Genomic DNA, 18811 nt, shown 5'->3' on the forward strand with positions numbered 1-18811 from the left:
GGTGGATTCTCAGCCCCTCACACCCTAGCAGGTGTGGAAGCTGTTTTATGAGGCTCCCAGGTGTGTGGGGCCCACTGCAAAGGGACCCAGGGAGGGGCAGGTTTGCTTGTGGTTGCGAGTGTTTTCCCTGCAAACACGGCCTGTGCCAAAGTGTTTCATCCTATATGTGGTGGGGCGGCCACGTAACCGGGCTGCTGCCGAGCGCCGCAGGACCCTGGGGATGGGCCACCCTGGGGCCTCCTAGGCCAGGAGATCTCTGGAAAGAGGACCACTCTTCGCAGGGCCCCCTCAGCACTCTAGCCGGGCCTGGCCAGGCCCAAAGTCAGGGACACGACTCACCGACCTCTCAGGCCTGGTGGCTCTAAGCTCTCTCAGAAACGTGGCCCTTTTGGGAGGAGCAGGAGGCTACCTGATCCCTGACCCCAGTCACTGACTGAGCCCTGCTCCTGGCCACACCCTGAACCCTAACTCAAAGGGCAACGGATGAGAGGGTGCGTGGATGACCGAGTCCCTGCTACCTAATACCTCAGGCTCTCTCTGAACGCATATTTCATGCGCCATGGGTGTGGCCCGTCATCTCTTTCCACATTACAAACTCCAGGCCCCACCTGGGCCATCTGGGGCCCGAGGAGCTGTGTGTATACGTGAAGAAGTTTGTATATATGTGTGTATGAGGGCTGTGTGTGTAGTATGTGGTTGTGTGCATGTAGTCACACATACACATGTGCATTAGGTAATAATCACTAGCATCAGAGGAAAGTGTGTGTGTTGCAAGCGTGTGTGTGTGTGTGTGTGTGCATGGGTGAGTAGTTGACTGTTTCCTGGCATTGGGAGGGTGTATACGTGTTTGTGCGTGTACACACACATACGCACGGGAAGTGACAGCACAACCGCAGGGCGCCCCTGTGTTCCTCTGCGTGGCTTAGCTGGAGTGTAGGCACAAGGGGACTTGGAGCCTTCCCCCACTCCAGAGCCCTTCATGGCTCCCGCTGACTCCACACCAGCCCAAATACCAGGCCCAAGCCCACCCTGTGCTGGATCCCCACGAGTGCCCCCAGAACTGACAGGGACCACGGACATCAGCAAGCCCTCCCCTGAAAGGACGGGAGCTCCCCTGCCCTATTCTTATGCCAGCCACAAGCTCCCTAACATCCGACTCCTGGCCGCCCGGCCCTCGCGGTAGCCGGGGCAAATAGCTGACAGTGGAGAGGGGCACAAATATTGACCAAAGCCACTCTCAGTGTTTGCTCTCAGCACAAACACTTCCTCTTCCTCGACACATCCAGCACCGGGGACACTGACTGACGACCAGTGGATACAAAGGAGGGAGATTCTCACCAGCCCCTCCTCCCTTCAGCAATGGCAAGCGTGGGCAGGCGCCTGCTACATGCACAGTGTAGCATCCTGGGTGATCTAGCCCCTTGACCTTCCTTCCCAGGGATGGGAGCTGGTTCTGCTCACCTCTGCAGCCGGTGCCTGGAACATACCGGGTGCTCAGTAAATATTTGTGGAACGAATGCATGTGTGTACACTTGGAAGACCCTTGGAACAATTATAGTGGCAGCATTTCAGGGCTTCCCCTTCACCGAAAATTCTTAAGAGTACTGTATTAGTTTCCTATTGCTGCTGTAACAAATGACGACAAACGTGACTTTAAACACAAATTTCTTGTCTTATATCGCTGGAAGTCAAAAGTCCAAGAAGTCCAAAATGGATCTCGCTGGGCTGAAGTCAAGGTATTGGCAGAGCTTTGTTCCTTTCCAGAAACTCTAGGGGAGGATTTGTTTCTCTGCCTTTTCCAGCTTCCAGAGGCTGTTTTCACTGCATGCCTTAAAGCCTCTTCCTCCACCTTCAAACCAGCAAGTAGGGCTGAGGGCTGCTGGTGCAGCCACCCTCTCCCATCTGTCTCTCTCTGCCAGGTACAGGACCCTGATTACACTGGGCCTGCCTGGGTGATCTAGGATATTCTCCTACCTCATGGTCAGCTGACTAGCAACCTCAATCCCATCGGCAAGCGTCACATCTTTGTTCTGTAACCTAACACACAAACACATTCTGGTTTTGTATTCTGGACTCCCTGAGGGACCCTTCTTCTGCAGACTGCCGGAACTTAGCCTACAATTTGCTCAACTACCATCAAGGGGCAAAAGTGAGTTCCTTTAAGCTTCACAATCCAAATTGGCTCTCCATTGGCAGGGCTGACGGAAAAAAAATATCTATAGCCAGACATTTCCACTCTGCTATGCGTTTATTTTTCTGCAGAAGTAGAACTTGATTAAAGCAACCACATATACATTATTTTGTGTTATGCAAAACCTCCACTAGCGAGAAGACAAGCATTATAAACCTTCACGGACAGCCTAAGCAGGTAGCAAGTCCGGGAAGCTGGAGGCAGGGAGGGGTCTGGGGGCAAGAACAAAGCATGGCCTGGATATGGGAGCCTCGGTTCTCGCCCCTGCCCAGGCCCTGAGATCCTAGCATGGCCCTTCCCGTCCTGGGACCTCAATTTCCTCATCTTATAAGTAGAAAGGGAGTCAGAATGGGCTCATCCAAGGGGAAGTTCTGGGGCCAAGCTGGAGACTGGGCAGAGCCCCCACCCCCACCCCCTGCTCTGTGAGGTCACAGTGCCCACGACTCCACTTGACCCGGCTAGATCCCACATGGCACCTTCCAGGGAACACTAGGAGGTGGCAGCAGTGGTAGTCTCTTCCCCCTTGCCGACTCCCAGAGAGCCCCAGCACCGTTTCCCTAGATTTCCTAGAGAAGGAAATTGATGCCACGGTCCTTGAGGAACCCCAGGGACCCGTGTGACCCGCCTGAGAATGCCAGACCCAGGAGGTGAGGACGGCAGCCCCCCTCTCTGCCCAGTTCTTTGTGGTTTACAAACTGCCTTTGCCCTCTCCTTGGAGGTGAGCGGGCGGTCACCGGCCGCACTTGACAGAGGCAGCTACTGAGGTCAGAGAGGTCTGACTGTGGCTTTCCTAAAGTCTCCCAGCCAAGGGAGACCCTTTCCACATGTGTTTATTGAGCACCTGCTAAGCACTAAGCAGGGGGCTGGGGACACAGGGCCGCGCCAGGCGGAAGTGCTTCCTGCCCCCACGGAGGTCACAGTCCAGTGAGGGAGACGGTAAATGGGCAAACAAGCACCTCTGCCATCTGTCTGCCCACCTCTGCGCCCCCAAAAGGGGTGTATATCCCAAGAGGGTATACAAACCAGGGGCGCCTGCGTGGTTCAGTTGGTTAAGGCTTCGACTTCAGCCCAGGTCATGATCTCACAGTTTGTGAGTTCGAGCCCCGCATCGGGCTCTGTGCTGACAGCTCGGAGCCTGGAGCCTTCTTCCGATTCTGCGTCTCCCTCGCTCTCTGCCCCTCCCCCACTCACACTCTGTCTCACTCAGAAATAAAATAAAAACATTTTTAAAAATATTTTAAAAAGAGGGGCGCCTGGGTGGCTCAGTCGGTTAAGCGGCCGACTTCAGCTCAGGTCATGATCTCGCGGTCCGTGAGTTCGAGCCCCGCATCGGGCTCTGGCCTGATGGCTCAGAGCCTGGAGCCTGCTTCCGATTCTGTGTCTCCCTCTCTCTCTGCCCCTCCCCCGTTCATGCTCTGTCTGTCTCTGTCTCAAAAATAAAACGTTAAAAAAAAAATTAAAAAAAAAAAAAAATTTTAAAAAGAGGATATACAAAACAATCTGCTGGGGTGAGGGGACAAATCATCCGAACTTCAGCGTATATTTTTAGCCCACCCTCTTTTAATTTATAGTCTTCAAGAACATATAAATATTTGAAAAAGTAAATAATATGTTAGCACACTTGGAGCTATGCACATATATGTGTATATATGGTATTATATATATAAAATTGCTTCATAAATAAACATAAATACATCAGGGGAGTATGATAATAAATGTTTGGAGACCTTTGCCTTAAGAAATAAAGACAATTTGTTATCTCACATGCCAAGAGGTCCCAAGACATGTGTGGTTCCAGAGCACGTTAGTTCTGTGGTTCTGCAATGTCCCCTAAGATCCAGGTCCCTGCCACCTTTTTGCTCTTCCTGTCGGCCTCCTCTCTGTCACAGGCCACCAGGGTTCCAGAAGCACGGAGAAGAATGGCTGTATAGGGTGCAAGGAGAGCAGACATTGCTTCCTGTGGGTCTCATTTTAGCAAGGAGAAAGCCTTTCCCCCAAGGCCTCTATACCCAGCCCAGCCCCACATCTCACCCCGTGGGAACTCCCCCCCCGCCCCGCCCCACTAGAGCCAGTCACAGCAAAGGCACTGGGAGTGTGACAGCAGGGCTTGGAGTGATCGGGATTGTCTAAAATCACACGGGGTAGGAGTGGACGGGACCAAAATCAGCCTCCTGCCAGTGACAGGAGCGATTGGCTTTGCGGGGATAACCACCTGTGACTGCCACCGCAAACCGAGTCCTCTCCTCAAAACAGACTTGCATTTGGGGTCAGTCAGACCTGGTATGTCCCTGATTCGCAGGCTGGTGGTCTTGGGCGAACTTGTCCGCCACTCAGTCTCTCAATCTGGAACGCGGGGACACCACGTTTCTTGAAAAAATTATAAAATGAAATTGTGAATCTTGTTATCCCCAGGGTCGCCCAAAGAGGCCGGAACACCTGCAGGACGGCTCAGGACGCCTTGCCAAACGCGAGTGAGCAGGGAGGGACGAGAGGGGCCCTGGGGTCTTCGTGAACAGCAAGGGCCCGAGGCTCAGAGATGTCAGATGGGCAGCCTGGAGTCACCCAGCAAGGGGCGGGCTAGGGAGCAGGTGTGGCCGCGCCACGTTCTGGGTGCTCCCGTGTCTGTGGGCGCTGACGTGACAGGCCCCGTGCTCTCTGCAGGTGATGCCATAGTGTTGCCCATCCGCATCAACGCCCCGGCCCTGAGCCTGGCCCAGTGCGTGCTGGCCTGTATCTGTACGTATACAACGAAGAGATGCCCTGGCCGTCAACGTGGGCCTGGGTGGGGGTAAGGCCTGCACTGGGCTGCAGGGGAGGGAAGGAACCCTGGAGGACTTCCCAGCGAAGGTGGCAGGGGCATCATTCCAGCCAGAGTCTCTTTGGTGGTTGGGGAGAGGGGATAGGAGGCAGACTTGCTGTTTGGAGGGGCTGACTGTGGGCCCTCCACTACTCTCCCGCCAGCCTGGCCCCTGGGGCCACTGATGAAGCCACGGAATGGTGTGACGCAGTGTGCCCTCCCTTCGGGCACGGGGTCTGACCACCCCCTAAAGATCAGCCTTCTATGCCAGTGTTCACCCACCCACCCCTCCATTTCCTCATCACTCAGTCATTTCTCCAGCCATCTGTCCTCGTATCCATCTGCTGTAATATCCACGCACCCCCTGGGTTCACTGCGTCAGCCATCGGCCACCCGTACCTTTATTTGTTACTACTCACACCCATCCAGTCACCCACCCATCCGTCCTTCCATCCATCCTTCCGTCCGCCCTTCCTCTCAACCGTCTTCCGTTTCATCCACCTTCCAAACCATTCTCTTACCATTCTCCTGTCCGTTCACGTGTCTCCCACCTACTCATCCATCCTGAACCCCAACTTTTTACCTGGCTCCATGGTGGGCAACACTGGGCACCTGGGGATAAACCAGACAAGGACTCTGCCCTTGAGAAGCCCCCAGTGTCTGGGAATGGGCATCGGCACATCCCAGGCTTCGTGTGCCCCTGAGTCTATGCTAGGTGCCTATTAACTGCCGGTCGCAAGCCGTGCCCACCTCTAGGGCCCATCCTCCCTCTGAGCGGGTGCTTACCTGTGAGCAGAGCAGGGCTACCCTGGGCTCGATTACAAAATTGAGAGGGTCTCTCAGCAGTAGGACCTCGCCTCCTGCAAGGGTTGGTGGGATAAAAACAAGGGTGTGGCTACTCCCTGCTCTCCTGCCTCCTTTGCAGCCTGGATCACCTGCCTGGCCTGCTTCCTGAGGACTCAGGCTCACCAGATTCTGTTCAACAACTGCAGGTGAGTGGGGGCAGGTGAGGGGAGGGTGATGGGGGCTGGGAACACGCAGCCCGTTCCTATGGCAGCCCCCTCACTGGTCTGAATGATCCCTTGATCACCGGACCAGACCAGCCATCCCAAACCTGGCTTTTAGCATATTCTCTCACCTCAGAACCCACTGTGGCTCCCCAGGGCTCCAGCACCTCAGCCCGCAACCTTCTGGAATCCTGCCCCACCCTTTCTTTCCATGCTGCTCTCATTCTGCATCCTGTTGTGGACCCATTGGGCCAGCAAGACTAGGGCTCTCACCCCCTGGGCCCGCCGTTCCTGCTCCCACCTCAGCACCAGGCGCAGGCTGTTTTTCTTCCTGGCATGCCTGTCCCTTCCTTTCCCTTCACTCTCCTGTCCCACGCAAACTCCTCCCAAGTGCTGCAAAGCTTTCCCCCTCATTCATCCATTTAGAGCCTGTATCCTAAACATCTTAATGCCTACTCTGGGCCCAGCCTTGACCCTCACCACTCCTGAGCTCCCAATAGGGGAAGGCAGGCAGACACCAAACCCGGTGTTAAGGGTGAGGGTGGGCAGTGTTGACTCTGAAGGTCGTAGGAGGAGGGGACATTTGTTTGAGCTGAACCCTGAAGGGTGCGCTCACCAGGACAGAAGGGAGGGAACAGACAGTACGTAGCTGGAGACGGGTGTGAAAAGGACGTGGTGGACCACGGTCAGTGTATCTCTGATGGCCCCAAATGCTGGGGTGAGAGCTTTCTTTCCTCCGTGAGGCTGTGCAGTCACAGAACGTGGTCAGCATCTTGGAGGGGGTATCACTGCCCAGGGAGGGCCCTGCCCTTCAGGGTTGGAAGAGGACAAGGGCCAGGCCAGGACTTGCTAGCCTACGCAAAACCCCACTTCACCTTGACCTCTGCTTCTCTCTCTTCCAGATGCAGGCTGCTCTTCCAGAAGCTCATGGAAAAGACAGGTGTTCTCATCCTCTGTGCTTTTGGTAAGTCTCCAGGGCCCTGCCCCATCCCAGGTGGAGGTATCCCTGCGCTCTTGCCCAACCTGGGGAGGAAAAGAGTGAAGGCTATTAATGAGTATTGCTGTGAGGATTAAATTAACTGATGACCAAGAACATGTTTTGAACACTAAGAAAAGCGCTGAAAACTCAAGTTCTCCCCCAACCGTGGTATGATCGTTATTACTTGTTTCTGAGCTTCAGCGGATTCCTTCCAACCACTGCTGTCACCTCCCAGGTCACAGCTTTGCTTTCTCAAGCAAAGGAGTCTCCTCCCTCCTCTCGAGTACACTGGCCCAAGGAGGCAGGGCAGTGGGGTGGGGGTGGCAGAAGAATTCATCCAATATTTTACCATTAAGTGTTTTTTAGCTGGGGGATTTTCATAAATGGGCTTTATCAGATTGTGGGAGTTCCATTCTATTCCTGATTTGTTGATTGCTTTATCATTAACAATGAATAGGTTTTAAAGAGCTTTAATAATGGTTTGAATGGTAGGATTTAAGGCAACACAGAGATTATGAAATACAGGGAACATCATCCCATTTTCTTCTCTTCATCGATTATCCCCAGTAGAATTGGAGCCGGGGAGAGAGAGGGGACATGGATTATTTGGTTTATGTGAGACACTCTACATATATGATATCATTTGATCATGAAGTGGATATTACTGTTGGTCCCATTTTAGGAGGAGGAAATTCTCAGAGGAGGAAATTGAGGTATAGAGAGATTAAGTAAATTCTTCCAAAGTTGTACAATGTTAGTAAGTGCCAAAGCTGGGATTTGAATCTAGATGCCTTAACTCCAGAGCCTAAGCTTTTAACCTTTCATCTTAAATGTCTCACTCTCATTCTCCTGGCCCCACAGGATTCTGGATATTTTCTATGCACGTACCTTCTAAAATGGAAGTCTGGCAGGTAAGTGTGTGCTCTCTTCAGGCCTCAGCACTGACTGGCCGCACCCCAACTAGTCAATGCTGCCTACATCAGCTTCTCTTACTCTCATCACATCTGGAACCTGATCAGTTCCTGACTCATTCCAGCCCCAAATCTCTGTCTTTGCGATGCCACCCACCTGGAACCCATCTCTCCCACCAAAATGTGGCTTTAAAGACCAGATTCAATAGTCCATCCTACAGAATGGCTCTCCTGCCTCTCCCTCCCAGAGGTGACCTATATTTCCTTTATCAAATCTCCCTCCTAGAGAATGATAGTGAGAATGGAACACAATTCTCTCTACTCAAGGCAGTTTGTTCTGTTCAAATGAAATGAGATCATTTGCTTTGTGGTTCCTGGGGAGAAAGGAGGAGGAAATCATGGCTATTGCTCCCTGTCAGAGGACAACAAAGAGTCTCAGAATGCTTAAGGAGAAAAGAGATCTGATGAGCTTGTCCTTCCCTCTACTCTTTTCTCTGTATAAACTCCATATACTTCAAGATCCAGCTAAAATGTCACTTCCCCCAGAAATACCGGGTGAAGGTGATGACATTCCCCTTTCCTCCCACAATTTTCTCTAATCATGAAAGCAATCATGACATTTTCCCAACTTTTTTGGGTGCTCTTGAAGGCAGAGCCACGTCTAATTCACTCCAGTGATGTCCACCTCAGGACTGGGCAGAAAGTTGCCACTATCGGTATTGGTTAATTGGATGATCAGATGGAAATGTGGAATGGAGGGAGAATGGATGAGACGATAGAAGTGGTGGATGTAGGGATGTGGGAAAATGGCTGGGAGGATAGATGGGTGGATGAATGGAAGACTGAATGGATGAGAAAATGGACAGATGGACAGATAGGAGGGCAGATTAGATATATGGATGGATAAATGGATGGATGGATGGGTGGATGGATGGATGGATGGATGGACAGACAGTTAATGGGAGTTTGGATAGATGGGAGGGTAGATAGATGGGAGGATGAATTGATTGATGAAAAGGTCAATATATAAGGTAAGTTATATGAATGGGAGGGTGGATAAGAGGGATGAGGCAGGTTGGATAAATGGAGGAGTATATGTGTGAGAAAGGGTGGTTGGATGGGCTGGTGGATAGGTGGAAGGGTGGATGAATGTGGATTTGGATGGATCGACTTAAAATGGAGGATACACTGGATTTTGGATAGATGGTAGTTGAGTGGATGGATGGAAGAGTAAATGGGAAGGCAGATGAATGGATGGATTTATGGTTGTGGAAGATTGAATGGAGGAAGTTCTATTGGGCCCAGATGAGGCCATCTGAAAAAGATCCCTTGTTTCTGCAACACCCTACCAGGATGACAGCATAGATAGTCCACTGCAGAGCTTGAGGTAAGAAGAATCTGCTAAATAATCTTACTATCACCTAAAAAACAGAACTATATCCAGGACCTGTAAGGTATTGGCTAAGAATGTGGGCTCCACAGTCAGATAAACCTAGGTTTAAATCCCAGCTCCCATACTTCCTACTTGGCTAAACTTTTGCAAGTCACTTCACCTCTCTGGGCCTTCAACTCCTCATTTATGAGATGAGACATAACACCCACCTTGCTCTGGGTAATTATGAACGTTAAAGATGTCAACTGTCCTGAATAAATCACACTCAGCAAGTGGAAGCTGAGAAGAAATTTTAACCAACAGTATACCACCTGGTGGCATCATCCTTAATTGCAAACAAAATAGGAATATTTGGAAGGAATGAGTTAAATTTAAAGGTATTCCAAGTAGGAGGAAGAGACAAGAACCTGCTGGGTAGGGCCAGGGATGGGCCCAGAAGAGTGAGGAAATGTGAAGCTAGTTCTTTGTAGGTTGACTGACACAGATAGAAGCTAAGGGTGACAATAGCAGCATTGCAAATCAGTCACTCCATGTTCTCACTCCTTTCTTGTAAGAATGTACCAGGAGAAGGTGCAGCATCACTCTGGGGAAATCCAGGACCTCCGAGGTAACATGACCCAACTCATTGCCAAGCTCCAGTTGATGGAAGCCATGTCAGATGAGGTGAGATACTGGCCATTCTGCTCCCAAACATCTGACTTCTTTGTTTGATGCCCTTTTTCCTATTTCCCAACTTTTGGTGGAGCACATCCCCCAATAATTTCCTGGGAAAGAGTTAAATAAGAGGCATATTAATTTGCTTAGAACTTGCACACTTGAAAATATCTTTATTCTACCCTTGCATTTGATTGATAGTTTGGCTGGGTATAGAATTCTAGATAGGAAATATTCCCCTGAACATTTTGAAAGAATTCCACTGTTGTGTTCTAGTTATACTGCTGCTTTTGAGAAGTCTATTAGTGCTCTTATTATTGGTCCATTGAGTGTGATCTGTTTTTTTATCTCTGGGAGTTTGTATGATGTTCTTTTTATCCACAGTGTTGCATATTTAACCTGCTTGGGATTGGATTGCTGAGCTTATTGGATCTACAGATTTATTTCTTCAATAGTTGCTAAAAATGCTTAGCTATTGTTTCTTAAAATATTGTTTCTTCCCCATTATCTATCTCCTCTCCTAGAACTCCAGTTACATCTATGCTAGACTGTTAGAGTGATGTATTTGATCACCTGATGTGTTTGATTTTCATTCTTTTTCTCCATGTGCTTGAGTTTTGATATTTTCTATTCACATTTCTTTAAGTTTGCTACTAATCCTGTATTCTGTTCTGTCCAATCTACTGTTAAATTTTTCCATTAAGTTCTTAATTTCATATATTGCATTGTTTTAGAATACATATTTGATTCTTTTTCATAAATTTTAATTCTATGGTGAATTAACCATAGATTAATTCTCCAACATCTTACCTATGTCGTCCATTTTTTCTTTCTTTTATTTAATATATTGTTGTAGTAATTTTTATATCCTTATCTTCTAAGTCCAATATCTGGATCATCTATGATCTTTTTCTATTGTTGTTTTTCTTTGGAGTATCAGTCATATGGTATTGTCTTTTCATGTCCAGTACTTTTTTAGTGTTTTTCTGGACATTGTATACAAAAGAACTCTGTGCTCCAGATAGGTATAACTTCAACTAGAGAGAGTTCCCCATTTTCTTTGTAAGGAAGATGAGTACACTTATCACTTCTATGTAGATGTTCATTGAGCTGTTTCAAACCTGGGTGGCAATTTGTGTAAGATTTAGTCAGATTTTTTCAGCTTAACCCTTTAGTGTCCTTCCCATGCAGCTTCAAACTTTTGGTAGATATCTTGATGGGAAAGACTGACCATATGTCTGAGGCTTCTCAAGTCTCCAATTAAAAAAAAATTTAAAAAGTTTTTGTTTGTTTTAAATTTATTTATTTAATATGAGAGAGAAAGGGAGTGAGCACGAACAGAGGAGGGGAAGAGAGAGTAGGAAAGAGAGAATCCCAAACAGGCTCCACACTGTCAGCAACAGAGCCTGATGCTGGGCTTGAACTCACGCACTCTGAGATCACAACCTGAGCCGAAATCAAGAGTTGGACACTTAATGGACTGAGCCACCCAGGCACCCCTCTCAAGTCTCCAATTTTGTCTCCCAGCCCTGCATGAATGCAAAATCTGCAGCCCTAGTGGTAACCTTCTCTGCCAGGGGCAAGCTTGGATTCTCGGCCTCTAATTGTGCCCATAATTGGTTTAGTGCCTCCAGGTGTGGCTACAGCCTCTCAGTATTGATTCACCACTCCTTCTAGGGCAGCGGTTCTCAAAGTGTGGCTCCCATATCAGGAACATCAGCATTACCTGGGAAGATGTTAGAAATTCAAATTAATGGGCCCCCTCAGACCTACTGAGGATGGGAGCCAATCATGTATGTTTCAACAAGCCCTCCAATGTTTCTGATATATACTAAGAAGATGTTTGTAAGGCTTTAATCTCTTGCTTATTTTGTTTTGGGGTCCCTTCACAGAAAGGGGCTTGGTTTCTAAGCATTATGAGACTGGGAAGTTTTAATATGTCTTTCAGAAGCTTTCAAGTTAGCTCTTTGGCCTCTTCAATAGTTCTGGGTTTCAGTTAACATCTTATGGGGAAAACTGTTCAGATTTGAGGTTCATCAAGTCTCCAATTTTGTCCTTTTAGTCCTGTGTGTCTATTAAAATCTTTGCTGCTTTCTCTTTCACCAATAGTAGCCATTGTCCAGCCTATACCCATGTCTTCAGCCCATGCCCAGAATCATCAAATGCCCCCAGGCATTAAAAAATTGTTCATGAATTTCGGAATGGTTCTCTCCTCTCTAGAATTTTAATACATCTGGTCCTCATTGCCCGCATAGCTCAGTGGTGGCTTTACAATATGATTTCGTAAACTATCTGGTTTTACTAGTTGTTTTTAGTGGGAACATTGATCCTCTGTAACTTACTATATCTTCCCTGGAAGCCCTACATCTCACCTTACATCTTAAATGTTATGATAATTTGCCTATGGGCTAGCTACCCTTGGGGCCCTTTCAATCTGGAAACTCATGCCCTTTAGTCCTAAAAAGTGTTCTTTAATTGTGTGATTAAATGGATGTATCCCCTCCCAGCCATATTTGGTTTATTCTCATTTTTGAAACTCCTATTATCTGGATGTTAAATTCTTGAACTAATCCTCTTTCTCCCATTTCTTCCTGTTTTCTTCTATTTGTTATGATATGAGAAAATAGTCTCAGCTTTATCTTCCAAAACTTCTATTGAGTTTTTCATTTCTGCTAACATAGTCTGAATTCCTAAGAACTTCATTTTTGCTCTCTGTGTGTTCTTTTTCATAGATCCATATTCTTGTTTTATGGATACAACATTTTTTCTTACCGTTTGGAGCTTAGGCAGGTCATCAACCTTTCTGAGTTTCCATATCAACAAATCCCTGCCCTGTAGCACCGTGGCTGGTCTAGTTACTGCTGCCACATAGCAAACCACTCCAAAACTTAGTGGTGCAAAACAATTGTTTTATTATGCGCAGAGATTCCGTGGGTCAGGGATCCAAACGGAGTGCAGTGGGGATGGTTTGTCACTGTTCCACAATGTCTGAGGCCTCACCTGGGAAGACTTGAAGGCTGGGGGTGACTTGGCATCTGGGTCTGGACCCATCTGGAAGCATCTTCACTCACATGTCTAGAAGTTGACATTGGCTATCAGCTGGGAACTCAGGGCTGTTGACTAATGCAACCATAGGTGGGCGCTCAGTGTTGTGTGGGCTTCCTCACAGCTTGGCAGCTCCAAGAATGAGCCTCCCCATGAAATAGAGCTGTATCCCCTTTTAGGCTTAGCCCAGAAGTCACACGGCATCACCTCTGCCATAGCCTCAGGCCCCCCAGACTTATGGGAGGGAACCTTAGCCCCACCTCTCAATGGGAAGAGTGTCAAAGTCATACTGAAAGAAGGGTGTGGAGTGGGAGACCTGGTTGTGGCCACAGTTTTGAAGAGTCTAATAAAAATAATAGCCAGCATTGGGGCACCTCGGTGGCTCAGTTGGTTAAGCGCCGACTTCGGGTCAGGTCATGATCCCACGGTTCGTGGGTTCGAGCCCCGCCTCAGGCTGTGCTGACAGCTCAGAGCATGGAGCCTGCTTCGGATTCTGTGTTTCCCTCTCTGCGTCTGCCCCTCTGCCGCTCGTGCTCTGTTTCTCTCTGTCTCTCAAAAATAAATACATGTTAAAAAAAAAATAGTGGCCAGCATTTACTGAGTACCAAGCATGCTAAGTGCTTTGCAATCTTTATCTGGCAGGAGAGTGTAGTAGCTCAGAGCCCAAACACTGGAACCAAACTGCCTGGCTCTGCCTCTTACCAGCTGTGTGACCTTGGACACCTTACCCTTTTGTGCCCCAGTATTCTCATCTTTAAAATGGAAGTGATAACAGCACATACCTCCTGGGGCTGCTGTGAGGGGATAAGAGTGGACTTATGTGACACTGAGGACAGTCCTGGCACACGGTAGCAGCCTTACAAGCGTTAGCTCTAGTCCTCACAGCGGCAGGAGGAGGATGTAATTATCATCCCCATGTTACAGACAACAAGGTCAAGACTCAGAGAGGCGGTAACTAGCCCAAAGCCCCACAGCGGTAAAAGTCTGTCTGACTCCAGACGCCCTGCCCTTAACTTCCCTGAGACTCTGGTCCCACGTGTGACCCTGTCATAGACCCGGTGGGTGGGGTAGCGATGGCACCGTGTCACCCGGGCCTCCTCACAGTGTAGTGACCGGTGGTCTTGTGCCAGGACCAGCCACGGCCTCCACAGGCAGGGGTAAGCAGTTAGGGACACGAGGATATCTGCAGCCACCTGTCACCGGGTGCGAACCCGCACGTGGACAGGATCTATAAGAACATACCGGCACACAGTTTGTGTTTTCTGCCTTCTCAGCAAAAAATGGCCCAGAAAATAATGAAGATGATACAAGGAGATTATATTGAAAAGCCAGACTTTGCCCTAAAGTCTATAGGTAAGCGACTCCCCCTCACCGCCCCCACCCAACAGCCTGCCTCAAGGGTCCTCAGAAACTCTTCAGTGGGTGGATTTCAGTTCTGGTCTGGTATCCTCTGCTCCTGGCAAGTTCATGCTCAGAGCTAGCCTCTGCCCCCAGACGGCTTTTTTTTTGCTACAATTTTCTATTTTCTCTAAAGGGGGCTGAGGTGGGGAGGGGAGGCCCTCTACTCCCCCCCCGCCCCGCCCCGCATCTACTCCCCCCCACTCCGCCCGTCCACTCCCCCCCCCTCCAAACCCAGAGGCCGGCAGAGCCGGGGAGACTGACCGTCTAAAAAAACCAACGCAGGCCCAGTTGTAGTTGGGAATCAGTGTTGCGGAAAACCGAAGCAGGTGACTGGCATGGAGGGGACCTGGGCAGAGGCCTGTGTGGAAGGATGTTTGAGTTGAGACCTGGAGAGGAGGGAAAAGTCTTCCAGACCCAGGGGAACCCATGTGAACGGTCCTCCTGTGACAGCGCAGCAGGAGTGTGTCGGGGATACACGGAAGGAGGAGAGGTGGGGCCGGCCAGGCAGCACCAGCTGACCCAGGCCCAGGGGCACGGGGGGTCAGAGGGCACTGGCTTACGCTCTCGGGGCCTCACTCGACCTCTCAGAGCCAGAGTGCCCTCCTCTGTGAAGCAGGTACAGCAAGAGCCACGGAAATAATAATGAGGCTGGCGGGAAGGACTTTGTTGTATTGACTCACCTCAACCTCACAACAGCCCCGTGAGGTAGGGGGTTGTTATCACGATTATGGCTTCTGTTATTACTCCCATCACCCAGGGAACGTCTGAAGTTTACAGAGGGCCAGTGACTCACCTAAAGTGTTCGCCCGGCACGTGGTCAGTGCCCAATCTGACACCGTCACTCCCACACAGGGGCCTCCATCGACTTTGAGCAAACGTCTGCCACATACAACTACGACAAGGCTCGCTCCTGCTGGAACTGGATCCGGCTATGGAACTACGGGCAGCCCCCGGACGTGATCCTCGAGGCAGGGGGAATGGGGGGACTGGCGGGGGGAGTGTCAGGGTCCTGGGGGCAGGACCTGGAAGCAGACACTGGGGGTGCGCACAAAGTGGGTGGAGGCCCGGTGTGGGGCTAGGGATAGGAACAGGAGACAGAGACGCGATAGGGGCAAGAGGCAAGAATAGACAGCAGGAACCACGGGGGGACTGGGCAGGAGCAGGGGTGGGCGCCGGGCAGGGACAGTCTGCTTTGGCACTGGAAGGGGGCCCTTCAGGACTTGAGGGTCAAGGAACCCTCGCAGCCCCAAGCAGGCCCCTGCCTGCCCTGCACTGGGCTGAGGGGAAGGTTCATTCTTACCGTCAGCAATCAGGGGAGCTTCCTGGAGTTGGTGGCGCTGGAGCCAAGCCTTGTAGATGGAGGGATCCGGCTCACCCAGGAGGCAAAGGAGGTCTAGGGGAACCAGGGTGGGATGAGGAATTCACCTTAACCCACCCACCCAGCATGGCCCCCATCGCACCTGCCCCTTCCAGCCCAACGTGACACCCGGCAACTGCTGGGCCTTCTCGGGTGACCGAGGCCAGGTGACCATCCGAATGGCCCAGAAGGTCTACCTGTCCAACCTGACGCTGCAGCACATCCCCAAGACCATCTCACTGTCGGGCAACCTGGACACTGCTCCCAAGGACTTTGTCATTTACGTGAGCACGCCCCCACAGGGAGCAATGCCTAACTAAGGAGACAGCCTCGTCTGGCGGGATTCTAGGCACTCTGTCTGCACAACCCAAGCAGGCTAGAGGGGCTGGATGAGGCTTAGTTAAGGCTGAGAATGGCCAGGTTCGGCGTTGATCACAGCCTTTAAGGATAGGAGATAAACAGCCACTTTATTTCAACCCAAGCTTTTCAGAGCCAATTTAGTCTTCAGAGACACTGATAAGGAAACTGAGGTCCAGAAAAGGGTCAGGGAAACACCCAAAACCTACAACTCAGTGGCATAATTAGAAGAGGACCCTCAGCCTTTTGATTCCCAATCCAGTGCTCTTTCCTATCTATTCCTCTGTGCTGCGATGCAGTGGTGCCCAAAGAGGTAGGGAGTTCCCCATCCTGGGAGGTATGCAAGTCTCAGCTGGAGAGGGGCAACACCCTCTGAAGGCCCTGCCCGCATCTGACCCTTTTGCCTCGGTTCTGGTTCCACAGGGCATGGAAGGCTCTCCCAAGGAGGAGGTGTTCCTGGGGGCGTTTCAGTTTCAGCCGGAAAACATCATCCAGATGTTCCCGCTCCAGGTACCTGAGAAAGGCTGCCTACGTTGAGCACACAGCAAACGTGCACCATGTGCAGGGCTTTCCCCGGGAGCCCCATTTCATCCACCGACAGCCTCGCAGTGCACACTTGTCACTAACTCACGTGACAAACGAGGAAACTGAGGCTCAGAGTATGGAGCCACTGCCCAGGGCCAAAAGTAGGACCCGGAGGAGACCCATCCAGCTTCTAGCAGTGCATTGTCTTCCTGACTTGCCCAGGAGCACTCCTGTGGCAGTTCCTCCCGTGGCAGTTCCTCCCGTGGACAGGAACTCTTGAACAGGGGGACTGCTTTAGCATCTCCATACTGGGAGGCCCCGTTGTCAGCACCTGATCTAACCACAGCAGGGCAAACTGGGGCCTGAAGGGGAGGGAGTCGGGGACAGGAGCAGGACACAGCAGGGTGGCTGCTAGAATGGCCCTGAGACTCAGTGGAATGTCAACACTTGGGAATCAGTGATACTGCTCCAAATCCTGGTACCACAAATCTACATGATCTTGGGCCATTCCCTTCGTCTCTGCACCTCAGTCTCTCTTTGTATAATTCCCTGGAAGGTTAAGAGCATCCAGAGAGATCTCAGAGGCCAAGCCCCAGCTTCTGCACCGGGCTCTGTCCCCTCTCAAGGAGGAGGCGTGCTCACCGAGCATCTCCTACAGGCCAGCTAGCTCCAGGGCCTGGTCTCATGGGAAGATATTACCACCCCCCCCCAGCCCATCTTACAGATTGGGGAAACTGAAGCCCCAAGAGGGGCAGTGACTTGCCCCGGGGTCCCACAGCCATCTGTCCAGGGTCCCGAGGCTGGGACACTTTCCCCATCATGGTATACCTGTCTTTCTCACCTCAGTACCTTCCATCCCAACCCCTGAGTACCAACTTCCTGTGTGGCTTCGGGACAGTTCATTCCACTCTCTGAGCCTCAGTTTCTCCACCTGTGAAATAGGAGGGTTCCCTTCCACTCCCAAACACCTCTCTGGACAGGCAGAGTGGAGGCCAATGGCCCCATGTCTGTGACTCTTCCAGAACCAGCCTGTCCGAGCTTTTGGTGCCGTCAAGGTGAAGATCTCAAGCAACTGGGGGAACCCACGCTTCACCTGCCTGTACCGAGTGCGCGTGCACGGCTCCGTGACCCCACCTCGACAGCTCTAGAGAGCAGCCTGCTCAGAGCTCCTACCCAGAGAGAGATTAAAGTTTATTCTTCGCAGCCCAGCCCAAGTTGGAATGTCTTTTTGGCTCCAAAGAGTGAGGGTGGGCTAGCATGTGACGTCTGAGGCCACACTTAGCGATTCTCAGTCTCATCCTGGGTGTCCAGGCACCCTCGCAACAGCCCCATGAGGCCCCATTTCACAGATGGGGACAGTGAAGGCACTGAGCAAAAACTTGCCAGAGGTCACAGCTCACAAAGGGCAGCACCAGGATTCAAACCCAGCCAGTCTCATCCTTGTACATACGTCATCTCCCTGGCTTCGAGTCACGCTCTGCCCCTGACCAGGGGCGACTTTGGGAAAGACCCAGCCCTCTCGGGGCCTCACTCTCCAGGTGTACAACAGGAACAAGATTATGGCTGTTGTATTAGATGAGGTGGGAGATGAGAGGTCCCACCCTTGCCCAGCACAGAGTGTTTCAACATCACACAGACCATTTACTGGGTGGCATCAGACAGGACACACACCCTCTCTGGACCTCAGTTTTTCCAGGTATACACATATCTATTCCATGTTGTGCCTCCAAAGATAGTATGTAAACAAAGTAAAAAGACAACCCACGGAATGGTAGAAAACATTTCAAATTATATAAGGGATTCACATCCGGAACATATAGACTCCTAAAACTCAACCACCACCACAACAAAAAAATCAATTCAAAAATGGGCAAAGGGAGCGCCTGGGTGGCTCAGTTGGTTAAGCGTCCAACCCTTTCTCTTGGCTCAGGTCATGATCTCTCATTTCATGAGTTCGAGCCCCACATCAGGCTCTGCGCTGACAGCAAGGAGCCTGCTGGGGATTCTCTCCCTCCCTTTCTCTCTCTCTCTGCCCCTCTCCCACTCGTGTTCTCTCTCCCCCCACCCTCTCTCAAAATATATAAATGAACTTATAAAAAATGGGCAAAGGACTTGAATAGACATTTCTCCCAAGAAATATGCAATGGCCAATAAGCACATGCAACGTCACTAATCATTAGTGAAATGCACATCA

General features: G+C 50.6%; 1 protein-coding gene across 1 annotated transcript; it reads left to right on the forward strand.

Moving 5' to 3' along the window:
* Positions 1–2638: 2638 nt before the first annotated feature.
* SUN5 (Sad1 and UNC84 domain containing 5) lies at positions 2639–17805 on the forward strand. The gene is given in 14 exon segments (XM_007073567.2): positions 2639–2838; positions 4604–4662; positions 4853–4927; positions 5914–5980; positions 6898–6959; positions 7836–7885; positions 9238–9272; positions 9833–9941; positions 14252–14330; positions 15231–15346; positions 15852–16019; positions 16516–16602; positions 17640–17753; positions 17755–17805. Coding segments are annotated over 14 exon segments (1137 nt in total). The 5' UTR covers positions 2639–2773.
* The last annotated feature ends 1006 nt before the right edge of the window (positions 17806–18811 follow it).

The sequence above is a fragment of the Panthera tigris genome, chromosome A3 (genome assembly GCF_018350195.1).
Source record: "Panthera tigris isolate Pti1 chromosome A3, P.tigris_Pti1_mat1.1, whole genome shotgun sequence".
In the NCBI taxonomy this organism is placed as follows: domain Eukaryota; kingdom Metazoa; phylum Chordata; class Mammalia; order Carnivora; family Felidae; genus Panthera; species Panthera tigris.